At 40.2% G+C, this 14,748-nt stretch overlaps 1 protein-coding gene across 1 annotated transcript in view; it reads right to left on the minus strand.

Moving 5' to 3' along the window:
- Positions 1 to 3,306: 3,306 nt before the first annotated feature.
- The window catches only part of TSNARE1 (t-SNARE domain containing 1), a 334,963-nt gene continuing 323,521 nt past the window's right edge, over positions 3,307 to 14,748 (minus strand). Inside the window, exon 10 of the mRNA XM_010000548.1 lies at positions 3,307 to 3,402. Coding sequence (XP_009998850.1) covers positions 3,307 to 3,402 — 96 coding nt within the window. The remainder of the gene's footprint in view (positions 3,403 to 14,748) is intronic.

Here is a 14,748-nt window from a genome sequence, read left to right on the forward strand (position 1 = left end):
GGACTCATTCCATTAACCTTTGTCTGACTGAAGCCTGCGTTGCAAATGGGCAAAGCATCTTCTGCTGCAATGATTTCTTCCAAGAAAAGGGCACAGAAAAGTCAAGTCATCTTTCATTCTCTCTTTCTCTGGCTAAAGAGATCAAAAAGATTAAGCTGTACTTGAAAAGCATATTTTCCAACTGTCAAATGCATGTAGCATCTTTCTTAAAGTTTGTCACCTCTTTTTTTTTCCTACAAAGAATGCTTAAGACTTAGGAATCCAACAGTCTTGATTGTCACTTTGTGTAATTGTTCACTCATGCAAATGAGTCAGAAGAAGAACACAGAAGGTCTGTCTAGGCTGACACTAGACAAAGACATCGTTAGAAGAGAGACTTTTTTTTTCAGATTGCTACTTTTATGATGTTTATTGATGTTGTACCATAAGAGCTAAAAGAGCAGCTGCAGTGTTGCTAAAATATGAGCAACATGACCTAAAAAGTTTCTGGGCTATTTTCCTGAGATGTCAGCAAACAAACGTACAGACATGAGTCCCCAGGAGTTTCTCCACATCCTCTGTAGATGCTCTTGTCTCTCTCTCTCTGCCAGACAAAACTGCCCCCAGGGAGCAATGACAATACTTATGTCAGGGACATCGACAGGCAGAAATTGGGGCTCAAAGCTCTGCTGAACAGCTGGTCTCTCTACACACACTGAGCCAGCAGCCACTGATGCCACCACTGCATAAGAAAATTGTGGGGAAAAAGTGCTTTTTACTTTTCAAGAGTCATAAAGTGGTCTTTCCTATGGAAAGAATGGGCTTGGCTGCTAAGGTCGTGTCTGATTGGGGATGGGAATAAAAACATTACTTTTTGTCCTTCTGAGAAGAACGGTTGATGCAGTAACATTATGGCAAAAGCAAAGCCAGAAACTAACAAGCAAATACAATCATTTCTATCTTAATGATCATAACCATCATTTGTAATTATAGACACTAATGGTGTCATCCACAGAAGTCCTGGTATTTGATGCCTTCAGATTTCTCATCATGGCTGCACTCATGGAAGCTGAAGAAGCATACCCTGAATATCATGCAAATGGGATTCAAACAACTTGGATGAGGTGGCTGATGATGTTTCTTTTGGCTCCCTAATGACCCAGCACAGAGCAAACTCTTTGGTGACACATTAAACAGAACTTCTGGACAGTCATTACGAACCTTGGGATTGATTTTTTTTTCTGTTATGTGTCCTGTGCCAATCAGAGTATTTTGTAACTAGTTCACTAGTTTGTTTTCTTTCCTTTGTTTTCTCTGGCCACGTACAGTGCTTGTATGTTAAAGACTAGCTGTTCCCTATCTCTCTTAAGAATGTAAGACAGTTTTATGTGAGTTTCTTCAGGTAGCTGAAACTTAAATCCATTGATATTTTCAAATCTGTTTGCATTGCAATTCAGAATAGAGAAAAATAATGTTCACTACAGACATAGAGATTCTGAAAATATTCTGTTTGGAATTCTTTAAAATATAAACGTGAAATCTGTTCCATGTAATCAGGGGTCAACCTAGGTTAAGAACAGTTCATATTAATCAGAAATCATACTTGTTCCAATATGCAGGAACTTGGTCAATGCAGGTTTTGCCTCCATTTGTACTGCTGGAGAGTAACTCATGTTTTAGAAGCTTGATAATTAGTTTCACAACTGATATCAAAAGTAGAGCACTATATTATACTAGGGCTTTCATTAATATCTCTATGTTCACTTCCCTCTAGACATGCATCTCTTAAGAGAAGGTTAACTCTAGTTTTCCAACAGAGTTTTATTGTAAGAATATTTTGGTTCTCTGACTTCCTCTGCTTAATTGATTTTGATTAAAATGTGTCTAGATTTAGACAACTGTTGATAAGATATGTGATTTCTGGTAGATAGGAATATTTAACTACACATGAAAGAAATGATATAACTTTATAGATTTACCATGGTGGATCACATTTTCAAACCAGACTAATCCAGAGTAAAACCAGAGTAATGCAACTAAACTTATTAGAGTTGCTCTAGATTTAAATCAGCAGGACAGATTACTATCTACACTTGCAAGTAGTGTCTCTTATGTAAAAGATGGATAAAAATATATGTAGAATTTATATATATATATGTGCCATAAGAACATACCTATTTGATCAATCCATCTCACTGATACTGTCCTCATTTCAGTGCTGGCCAAACACCTCAGTAAGCAATTAAGAAAACATATATTTACAGCTATGTCTCCTGGTAATAATATAGGGCTCATGATAATGCTCATCCAAACCCAGTGAGATGTACTTTGCACCCTTCAACAGATTTTTTCTTTCAGGGATTTGCCCAATTCCTTCTTGCACTCAAATTTTGGCATCCACAATGTCATGCCAGGAGTTCCAAAGCTTTTTTTCTGTGATTATTTTGAAACAACCCCTGTTTTTTTCGGTTGAGAGCACAATGTAGAAGGAAGGCACATTAGAGGGAAATGACTTCATCCTCAGGTGGAAGGGTAGCATTGTTAAGTAATACTGAACTCTTGTAAAATAGAACCATAAACAAAGTCTATCAATCCTCTGTGCTTTCTCTAGGGTAGTTCCAGAAGATAGTTCAGGCTAAGAAATCTTTGCTTAAGTTATTGCAAAAGGTTCCAGTTAAGCTCAGTATAATGAAGTATCTACCAAGTTCAGCAGTGGTATCACACATGCTTTATGCAAGTCTCTGTGGGACATGAGACATTTCCAACACAAAAGTTGTCCCCCTCCTTCTTTGCTTCTCCCTCAAGGCTCCTGCTTGCTGTAGGAAAAGTCCCACTGATACCCATGACTTCTGACTTCAGCAGTGAACCCTGCCGTGGCAGCAGGCATACAGACCTGGGATGCTGGAGTCCTTTGGGTGATTCCAGTGTCTCTTCGGAACATCTCAGCATATCTGTGGAATGTTGCATTGCCTCTGATCCTCAAATCTGGGTTCGTTATACTACGTTTGCATCTCTAACTGATATGGATTTAGGATTTATGAATTAGCATTGCTATCAGATCCATATAAATTCAAACACAATGCAAACAGCAAAGGACAATAAGATGTTTTGCTTCAATACCACCTTGGCTTTAGAGTTCCACTAAGGATGCAGTTTCCTTGCCCAAATACCCTTTAAAGGAAATAATTTAAAGGCCAAACTTCAATATGAAAACTAAGGTATTTTTTTCTTACCAATATCAACATCCTAAACTGTTTCCCAGCCATCTTGCTGAGTGTGATAAAAAGACTTAGTTAAAGGCTTTTACCTGTGGAAATTGGAACCAGGTCAGCGCTTGACAGAGACCGCGATGATGATGACGATGAACAGCAGAACAGCCAGTGCAATGGAGAGAAGGCAGCACTTCTTCTTCCTGGCTCGTAGCTGAAAGAAAAGAAAGGCAAAAGAAATAAATGGGAAGACAGAGGGTAAACCTGTAAAGAATTTTTGTGTTGTTTTTTTTTCCATGGGTAGGACTGGGAATGTTTAATTTGAGGAAGAGGAGGCTGAGGGGAGATCTTATCAGTCTCTACAACTGCCTGAAAGGTCATTGTAGAGAGGTTGGTGCTGGTCTCTTCTCACAGGTAATTAGTGACAGAACAAGAGGGAATGGCTTCAAGTTGCACCAGGGGAGGTTTAGGCTGGACATTAGGACATTTTTTTTCACAGAAAGAGTGGTTAGACACTGGAACAGGCTGCCCAGGGAGGTGGTGGAGTCACCATCCCTGGATGAGTTTAAGGGTCATTTTGATGTGGTGTTGGTGGAGATGGTTTAGGGGAGAACTTTGTAGAATAGGGATGATGATTGGACTTGGAGATTCCAAGGGTCTTTTCCAACCTGAATGGTTCTATGATTCTATGACTATTTGAAACAAGTCAATATAACATGGAAAATATGTCTCTTTTTTCAAACCGACTCATCCGTCTGGACAATCCATATTCTTCCTTTTCAGTGAAAATTCTCCTTAAATACAATCACTCCTCTGCACTGCTTTCTTCTTACTTAAATCGTTGTGTCACACTGAATTTCCATATTCTGCTCAGAGGACTAGACTTGGATAAGGCTGCTCAGTTTGGTTTTGGTCTGGGAGTGTCAAATCTGCTTTCAGGCTACCAGAAGACTGTCTCCTGCAAGATAAAGACATTTCTCTCCAGCCTGCTGTGCAATGAAAAGTAGCCAAGCAATAATGCAGGCTTTTTGCAGAGTAGGCAAATATAACTCCAGCATTAAGAACCCTGATTTCATTCAAATTAAGGTATAGTAAGAGATATTCTACAGGCTTTTAATTCTGATGTCTGTTTCTACTTAAAATCAACAGCCTTCCCAATGACCTCCATTGCCTTAATGTTGTTTGTTCCAAGTTGAAATCTTCTCCAGAGAGTTCAATTCCTGTTCCTCTCTTTGGATGGGTTTCTATGACCCCACAGTGCCAGTAATCCTCTTATCAACACATTAATACAGTAACTTCCAGTGAGACACAGAGTCAATTCACTTTTCTTGAGAACAGATCAACCTGTCCTCCAGCCACCAGACTTAATAACACCATCTTGACTTGATAAACCAATTGCATTTGTTCTAGAGATGTTTTGGCTTTTTACATTGCAGGTGACAGGAGACTCATCTCTTCCATTGGTGCTCCAAAGCTTCATTCCCTTGCAATCCTCCCAGGCCCCATCTGTTTTACTGTGCAGAGCTGGATAAGCACTTCCAGCACAGAATAGTGATGCATGACTTGTCCTCTCCTCCAGAATCCATCACCAACCAAACTGGTGTTTTTTATTAAAATTTAGATTTCCAGATGCTTATTTTTTTTTACAAATTAAAATGCTGTGTGGTCCTATCTCCATAGCAGATAATCAGTGATACATCTTGACCCTCCATTTACTTTTCAATTACTCACACAGAAATGTTTTCCTTGAGTTGGGGGGGGGGGGGGGGGGAAAGGGGCTTTAAATTTACCCTTCCATGTGCAAGGATTAAGAAGGATCTTTTTGTCAAGTATGCTTAGAAGTGTGTATGGGGACATTATTCTCCCCCTCCCCAAATCCTACTTGGAGGCCCCTATTTTCTCATACTTTTCAATCAGTTTATTGTGATTCTTGGGGAAGAATAAAGGTGCACAAGGGTGGTAACAATTTTTTTTTTCACTCACAAGGTGATGTTTCTTTATAGTGGCTCTTCACTTCCAACCTGCATTTCTAGAGGGGAAGCTAAAATGTATTCTGAGAGCTGAGTGCATGAGTCAACGGGCCTGCTACAGTGTCCTCTCTTCTTTTAACCTTGATTAATTCCAAGCCAAAACAGGAAACTTCTGCTTAAAAAACCTCTGTCTGAAGACACCTAGATCTCCTTGCACACTTCCAAAACGCCAGAGCCTTTGTTTGGTCAGCAGAGGATGCTACTGGGTCATTTAGCTTCAAGCAGCATCCTCTTCTATTCCTAATGAGAGTTTCTAAGGCTGTACATTTAGTGCTTCAAATGGCTTTTCCATCAGTCTCTTTGCAGTGAGATTCCCTTGTCTTGCTCTTTCTAGCATTGCAAAGTCCTATTCACTCTTATTTTGCACTTTACGTGGTCTCCTCACCCCCTCCATTTTTTTCTTGTTTTTAAGCAGCATAATACAAACATAAAACTCCCCAATAAACAGATGAACAGACTAGTCAGAGGGTAGGAGAGATGCAGCCAAGCTTGTATTCTGGTATTTTGTTCACATTTTATGACCTTATCCTGGCTGGTAAGTCAGGATAATGATTCCTGCCCTGTTCACAACATCTTAGTGGATTTAGTGTTGCTGTCCTTCACAGCCATAGAATCTGTTGCAGGATTCTTCTGTTCATTCCTAGTTCTTTCTTTACTTTATATTCCTGTAAGGAAAATGTTCAGTTCTTCATGTCCCTTTAGTCTCCAGTCATAAATCTGTACCTACTGGAGAAGCAGCAGAAACACATCTTCTAAGCCCTGCCTGATCACACAGCCTTTCCCACAGACACTGAAGAAGAGTGGCTGTATATAGCAGCTTTGTTTTGTCACTTAGGTGGAAAAATACTGAGCAATATGAGCAAAAGGCAGCAGTTCCCCTCAAGGTACAGATGCACACACTGCTTCAGGAAGGACCATGCAACCATCACTTCTCATATGTCCCTTGAGACACTGACACAGGTTGCCCAGGGAGGTTGAGGCTGAAGAGAAGGCTCCAGAAAGACCTTAGAGCACCTTCCAGTGCCTGAAAAAGCTCCAGAAAAATCTAGGGAGGGACTTTGGACAAGGGCAGGGAGGGATGGGACAAGGGGAAAGGGATTTAGGCTGGAAGAAGGGAGATTGAGATGAGATCTGAGGGAGAAACCCTTTCCTGTGAGGTGGCTGCCTCCTCTGAGGCAACTGGCACAGGCTGGTCAGGGAAGTTGTGGCTGCCCCATCCCTGGAAGTGTTGGGGCTTGGATGGGGCTTGGAGCAACCTGGGTTAGTGGGATTTGTCTCTGCCCATGGCAGGGGACTCAGAACAGTGTGATATTTAAGGTCCCTTCCAGCTCAAACCGTTGTGTGATTCTATGATAAATCAATGCAAGAAGCAAAATTTCAGGCTGAATTTGGGAACAGTTTAAAGCTACCAGAAAGTATTCATTTCTGCTAGAAAACATATAAGACATAATTATAAGCAGTACTATCTGATTTAATTTTAATTATATTAGCTTATTCTGAACATGGAGCTGTTGCACTGCTCTGATTTTACAGCTCTGCCCCAATCTGTTGTAAGCCCATTTCCCATAACACACAGAATTTGTTGATTAAATTGAAGCTCATCTATTTTCATTGTACACATTTTCCCAAGATGAAAAAGAACACAGTATGGGACAAAAAAACCCTAATCCTGTAGTAAGACATAATGGTTTTTTACAGTTATTTTTGCTAGGCTCTCAGGGTTTTTTAGTAAAACAGTATAGGTAAAGATATATTTTAATCCTGACAGAAGCTCTTTAAAGACACATGTGAAATAGGAGTGAAAAGCAGGGAAGGAATGAGCAAGGCTGTTTAGGGACACAGCTGAGAATCCCTTTATATTGACAGGCAAACTGGATGTGATTGAGCCTGGATGATGCCTTTCCCTCATTGTTTCATATAAAAAAAAAAAGCTAAAAAAAGCTGTAAGTCATATCTTACAGCCTAGCAGATATTTACTTCTTGGGGGTGAAATGTTGAGAGACATTTAAATTATGTCACAAGAGATAGTCAAGTAATTAAAAACTATTAAACCCCATTGCAGCCCCAGGCCCAGAAATGCAAGTTTCATCTTGGAAGTTCCTAAGTAAATGCAAATACAAGGAGGAAAGAAATGTTTTCTTGCTTAAAGCTACCTGGGACAAAGCATAAATAATAGGAGTGGTCAGAGGAAACTGTTTGGTTTTTTTTCCCTAAGTATTTCAAATAGAAATATAAATAAATAAAAGAGTCAAACCAGTAAGTATTTAACTGGAAAACCAGCATCATGCTTCTCTATCCTCTGTGGATTGGTTACACTGCATACTGAAAGGTAGGGAGAATGAGATTTCACAAGTGGCTGCACAAAGGAGGCAAAAAGCCCTAGAAAGAGGCATTTCAGTTCAGGCAGGGATCTGGTCTAGAGCTATTGCTCTATTCTGGGAACCTCAGGGCATATGACACTGCTTCAGGGCAGAGACACCCCCTGTGACTCCATGGTTGTGGCATTTTCTATGACTCCTGCAGGACAAAAGCATTGGGCAGGTTACTATCATTAGCTAAATTAATCTCACCATTAGCCCACCTTCATATTCCACCTCTTTTTGTTCTTAGCCCTTGGACTTGGATAAGGATGATGACAGCAGAGAAAGAGCATCCCTCAAGATGGTTCACCCAAGACCATGTGTTGTTGCCCCTCCTTGCTCCAATGCCAAATAAGTTAACCATTTGACATATCCTGTGTTTTTAAGTTAGGTTGTATGGCCAAAAACCTGTCACCTAGGGAAGGAGGACCATTCTTCAGTCATCATTTCTTAAGTTATTGTGGTAAACAAGCAAAAATTTACACTGTGCTCAATACCAAAAGGCTCAGCAAGACTACCCTTTTTAACTGACAGAAATGTATATGTGTACTTTAAATAACATTTTAAAATAATGAACAAATAATGAAACATTTTCCAACAGAGCCAGAATTTGAGAACTCCTGAAAGCACAATTCCAACACTTCAGCAAAGAAATCATTGAAGATTTATCTGCTGGGGTGAACTATTTCCTGCTAACCCATCCAGCAAAAAAAACCCCAAAATGATTGAATTTAGAAACCAGACAATAACAGCTTCCAGTTGTCAGGTCAGGTCCTTTTAAAGGCCTCTGCTGGGCAATGAAAACCCACCTTGATTAATTTTCAAGTACTGTTTCCTTCATTGTAAGATTAACAAATCTGTTTGACATAAAATGGTACACTTTATATGCAAATCTCTGTAGAGAGAGTTCTGTGACATTAAAGAGGTTCACACAATTTTGTTCACCCTGTCCTCAGAGGTCATTTGGAATTGCATGAAAGCATTTGTCTCTGCCCTTAATATGCATTTTGAAAGCTAATTTGAAGTCTGCTGGATGGAGAGCCCAGGTCCTTAATTACGTTTTGAAGTGTTTGTACAGAGATGATATTATGAATCTGAAACTACTGTCATTCCAATATACATCAGCAGAAACTCTGCTGAAGGCTGTAGAGATCTCATGGGGGAAGAAAGGAAATATTGGAGTAACAGTAGAAAATCAGACCTTGTAGACGTGTGTTTGCCTCCAAGCATTATGGAAATATACAGAGAGAAGAAATCCCCTTACACTTTCACCAGTGTTTTAATCGTTATTTTTGTTGTATATTCCATCTACATTAATAAGATCCCTTACCTAAGTCATACACAATCATCTCTGATAAGATAAGAGAGTAAACACACTGTGTTATTGCAGTGGGAGTGAGGAATATGACCTTTAACGTGTGTACAAATTAAAATGCACTGACCAAATTTGGTGACCTTTATGGTAAAGCTTCCTTATAGAGTAACAATGAATTTGCTATTAAATATCACTGCTTCTGCAGATGGGCTAGAAAAGGCCAGTGATATTATTAAGTACTTTTGGTGTTTTTAAATGAGAACAAAGCAGACAAGTTGCATATAAGTAAATCCCACAAGAGAGCAACAGGAAAAGACCAGCCCACTCCAGCAAGTGAGTATCACTCTGCTTTGACACCTTGTTTTTGTGCCTTTACTTCCACATCATTTGGGCTGATTTCAAACTCTCCCTTATGACATTGTGTCTATGAATTTGCCACTTTGCACCAATTCTTCCCACAAGTCTCTTCATGATTCCCTTCTTACTCATTTCTTTCCATACACCCCAGGTGAATCCAACTGCCATCCCTAGGTAAGGTCCCTCAGAATAGCCTATTGCATGACTGCATTTTCTGCCTCACAGCTATTTAGCCTCTAGTAACCATTTGGGATTACATTTTTCCATGCCTGTGATCGACCTTAAGTTGTTTGATTTAAATAAAAATATTGCAGCCAAAAGGCAGAAAAAAATCTGTTGAAAAACATCCAAGTGTCTCACCCTGAAAAAGATAATGCAAATATCCCTGGAAGTGTTTGAGGACAGGTTGGATGGGCCTTGGAGTAACATGGTCTAGTGGGAGGTGTCCCTGCCCATGGCAGGGAATTTGGAATTGCGTGATATTTAAGGTCCCTTCCAACCCAACCCAATCGGATTCTGTGACATTTTTTCCAGTGCCTGCACACTTGGAGAAAGAAGAGGAATAGGAAGGAAGGAGTTTGTCCCATCTGTGCAAGTGCGCTTTGTAGTGTTTCTAGGACCTTTGGCTCAGCTTGGGAAAGTTATGACTTTTTTCAAACCCTCTTTTATGTCCACTCATGGCTAGTTCAAAATCTGAGGTAATTTTTACCATCTGCCAGTGTCTCCTATCAGGCTGAGGATTGCAGCACAGTATTTTCTGTGTTGGCTTGTCTAACAACAGGCAGGGGCTGACGTTAAGCCTGTACACACAGATTTAATTGCTGCATTTTCTAACTTCTGAATGCTTGAATTAGCAATCTTAATATTCCCTTAATATACTTGACGCTTTTTTAATGGCTGAGACATCATTTGTAATAACACATTCCAATGGCTTATATTTCTATCATGTCTTTCAAGGCAGCAGTCTTCCAATGTGATTTACAAATTCACCATAAAGAGGATTATTTTTTTCCCCCCAGCACTGGAATGAAGCTACCCACCTCTGACAGCTGTTAAAATTCTACATAGCAAATCTATCCAGCAGTTTTAAAGCCAGTAATGACTGTTTTGTGTACCTGAAACACCAGAGCCTGCATTTTCCCAAAACAGAACTTGCCCAAAGTAGCAAAGCAAAAACCCTTATACTTTTGCAGAAACCACCTTGAGATGCTGAACAGCCCCACACAGGCAGACTCACAGAGACTTGAGCTCTCCCAGCAATTCAAACCCAGAAACACTGTTGCACAGGAGCAGAGCAGAGAGAGAACAATTCAACCACATTAAAGCAGTGTGGTGCTCAGAGAAAACCTTCTTGCTGAGCAGCATTTATTAGTTAGATTATATTATTGCATGAATAGAACTACTTGGCTGGATTGGCAATTCCAGTTTTTGTCCACCCTTCGAGCCCAGCAGTTCCAGCAGCTTTCAACCCATCTCACTTATCCACTCTGAGCATCATCTATTTCTTTATGAGGGAGTTACAGGAGCCAGTGCAAAATGCATTAATTGCAGGACTAACCAAGGAAAGTCTTTGCTTATTCTCTGTCCTGAAACATATGTGGGCTCCCCGAGCTGGCTCCTTATGCCAGTGACAACGAGACTGGACTTTGCACAAGATTATATGGAACAGAGCCAAAGAAACTGGATGGTCTGGCTCAAGTCCATTGGTGTTAATGGAATTACTCCAATGTTCCCTTATGAGATTCTGGTCCAAAATTCACGATTTCTGTTTAGTAACAGGTGTATAGCTGGATGTAATATTTTTATTTGAAAATACTAACAAAAATTAAAAAGGGGTGGAGCCCCAGTCATGAAGGATCTTCAGACCATCCTCAAACAAATGCAGGTGTCAGATAAACAAAACAAAGGCAGCCAGGTGAGTGGTACAGGAAAAAAATGTGGAACAATTGTTTAAACATGGGACTAAAAGAAAGGATTTCCTGTTTTCAAAGCACAGTGGACTTGAATGAAGAGTTGTCTTCAGATCTCGGCAATAATTAAAACAAATGACTCTCACAAAAAGTCTTCAGGCACTAAAGAACTGAAGGTTTAAGCTGCTCTGATTTTACCTCCAGAAGGCAGCTGTACACACCAGAACACAACAGTAAATGATTCACAGAAAAGCTCCTCCTAACCCTAAGAACAGTAAGTTAAACCAATGTTTGCAGTGGGTTCCAGGAAATAATGTGCCATCAACCCCTCAGAAAGTCTGTGTCAGGAGCTAATGAACCTCCTAAGTGGAAATGCCACAGAACCATCATAGGCATTATTCTGTGTTTGTATTTTCATTAGACCAATTGATACAATTGCAAAACAAACAACCCAAAAAGCAACAAAGATTTCTGCTACTTGTTTAAAGTTTGTCTGTTTTGTTGTTTGTTTGTTGTGGGGTTTTTTCCTTCATTGATTAATTTAATACAGAACCTTTAACTTGTGTACACTTCATCACTTCATCACTTCTTACAAACTTTGCCCACCACCATCTCTAGGTCATCATAAACTTCACTCCTGTTCTAGGATTATCTCTACTACTGCTAAACCACTGCCCCAATCAGCATGGCAAGCAGTGGTTTACAGGCAGAAACTATCCTGCATCACTTCATGGTGCTGTAGAAGATGTGACTTCTGCTGCACAGAACTTTAAATAGGTCTCTCAAGATGGTAAATAGGGCTTTTCTGGGACTGAATTCCAGAATTTAGAATACAACAAGATTAAGAGAATGGCCCTTAAATAAGAAGCCCCTAGTGAACTACCAGGTTTTGCAACCAAGTATATTACTCAAGCTCAAGACTGATTTTCCTCCCAGACTTGCTATTTTCCACCAGTTTACAAGCATTTACTGTGTCAGTGCTGCTCTTTTGCACTGTGCAGACTATTTGGGAGCAAAGTGCTAAGTAACAGTGAGTAAATTAAATTGGGATCAGGCATGATTTTCCTGGGAAAAGCAAGAAATTGTGTGGTAGGAACTCAAGGAGTGTACATTTTTACACACTGCCTAACAAAATACAGGTCTATAGGCAGACTAAATACTATTTTACAGCTTCACCTTTTGTGGGTCTTTCCTCATTTGAGGCAGATCCCACAGAGACAAGCTAAGAGTCTTTAATTGCCAAATGATCACCATTAAAGGACAAAAGGATATTTCCTTTCTACTAATATCTGTCACAAGCAGAAGTGGATAAAGGCACATCTAGTGTAACACCAGTGAAGTTAAGGAGAAATAACAGTGTCTCCATATCATTTTACTGGGTGTAACAGAATTCAATTTGAGGTAGCATGATTTTCTGTAGAAGCCATGGAGAACTCGTTAGCCTATCAAAATTCCTGCTCTAAGACTTTGCTTAAACCCAAATGATTTTTACTCTGTGTTTTTTTTTTTCCTTCTCACATTGGCTTCTAAGCTTCCAGTTTTCTGATGGATTAAATGCACAAGGTGCCTGGAGGCAGCCTGGGTTGATTCTGTGCTTCTACCTCTATGAGAAAGCACTAACTACTGGAATATTTTGTGTGAGGTAGGATTCTCCTGAGGTTTCCTGAGTTTTGCAGATGGAGATAGAGGGAAAGTCAAACAAGGAGCAGAGTTCAGGATCTGCAATAACAACATTAAAATAGAAAGACCAAAAGGAATAACTCAAAATAGCAGGCAGTGCAGAGAACTATACAGATACAGCACCTGTGCCTCCTGTTCTCATTAAATTCCTATGTGATCCTTCATAAGACATTTAACTTCTTTGACACTTAATTTCCCTTTTTATAAAATTAGGGATGTTACTTCATGGAATAAACAGAGCAAAAGTAGAGACACTTGTGATGGTGGATGTCATTATTTTTTAAGATCAACACACAAGCACTGATGGTTTTTACTATGCAGTTTGTATGTTGATGGGTTTTTCTTTCTTATTGTTTCAGGTAAAATGGTGCAGCCATTTCTAAGATTAGATGCACTTCTCTTTAATTAGGGAGCCACACAACAGGGTGATGGGTATGGCACTGGAACTCATACTGCAGAGGAATAAAATATAGTCCTTTCCTTCACCTCTCAAACAATCACAGTGTTACCTTTAATACATGTCCTAAGCAGTATTTTATTTTTAACTGTGCTAAGGTGAATTATTACTTATATGAAAGTTCTAAACAGATCTAAACACATGAAGGACATAGAGATCTTGGAGCAAGTCCAGAGGAGGACACAAAGATGATCTGAGGGCTGGAGCAGCTCTGCTATGGAGACAGGCTGAGGGAGTTGAGACTGCTCAGCCTGGATAACAGAAGGCTCTGAGAAGACCTTATAGTGTCCTTCCAGTACCTGAAGGGGCTACAGGAAAGCTGGGGAGGGGCTTTCCACCAGGAAGTGTAGTGATAGGATGAGGGGGAATGGTTTTAAACTGGAGTAGTATAGATTGAAGTTAGACATTAGGAAGAAATTCTTTAGTATAAGGATAGTGAGACACTGGCAGAGTTCCACGTAGACAACAGAAAAACCTTCTGTGAGAGTGACAGAGCCCTGGGACAGGCTGCCCAGAGAGGCTGTGGAGTCTCTTTCTCTGGAGACATTCAAACCCAGCTGGACACGTTCCTGTGTGATGTGCTCTGGGTGACCCTGCTCTGGCAGCGGGGTTGGACTGGATGGTCTTTCCAGGTCCCTTCCAACCCCTAAGATTCTGTGATTATTCACTGCCATCAAAGCTGTGTGTTTCCTGTATCTATATCAAAATCGTTGTGTGTTTACAAATTGTAATGGGTTCTGAACAAAACAAATGAGTTTGCAATATTGGCATTGCTTCCCAAATAGCCTTGGAGCTTGAGCCTGTTGGTCAAAATGGTAACCCCAGGTCTAGATGCAGTCTAGTCAGCATGGCCAAAACAGAGGACTTTCTATCTGAAGTGTGTAGGAATAATTTAACCATGATAGACAGCATAGGAGAGCCCTGTGAATGTCACAAAATATAGTTCCAACAGTATCTCCTACAAAGCATAGTCACTACTAGCAGCAACTAGAGGATGATCTGGAAAAGAAAGAGTATGAGTCTCTAAGGGCAAAAGCAAAAATAGCCTTAATGTTTTGAATTCTATCTCATTGCAAGGATGGAAAGGGCAGTCCCTGGAAGTGTTTGAGGACAGGTTGGATGGGCCTTGGAGTAACATGGTCTAGTGGGAGGTGTCCCTGCCCATGGCAGGGAATTTGGAATTACGTGATATTTAAGGTCCCTTCCAACCCAACCCAATCGGATTCTGTGACATTTTTTCCAGTGCCTGCACACTTGGAGAAAGAAGAGGAATAGGAAGGAAGGAGTTTGTCCCATCTGTGCAAGTGCGCTTTGTAGTGTTTCTAGGACCTTTGGCTCAGCTTGGGAAAGTTATGACTTTTTTCAAACCCTCTTTTATGTCCACTCATGGCTAGTTCAAAATCTGAGGTAATTTTCACCATCTGCCAGTGTCTCCTATCAGGCTGAGGATT

This window comes from Chaetura pelagica, unplaced genomic scaffold (genome assembly GCF_000747805.2).
Source record: "Chaetura pelagica isolate M959 unplaced genomic scaffold, ChaPel_1.0 scaffold96, whole genome shotgun sequence".
Lineage (NCBI taxonomy): Eukaryota > Metazoa > Chordata > Aves > Apodiformes > Apodidae > Chaetura > Chaetura pelagica.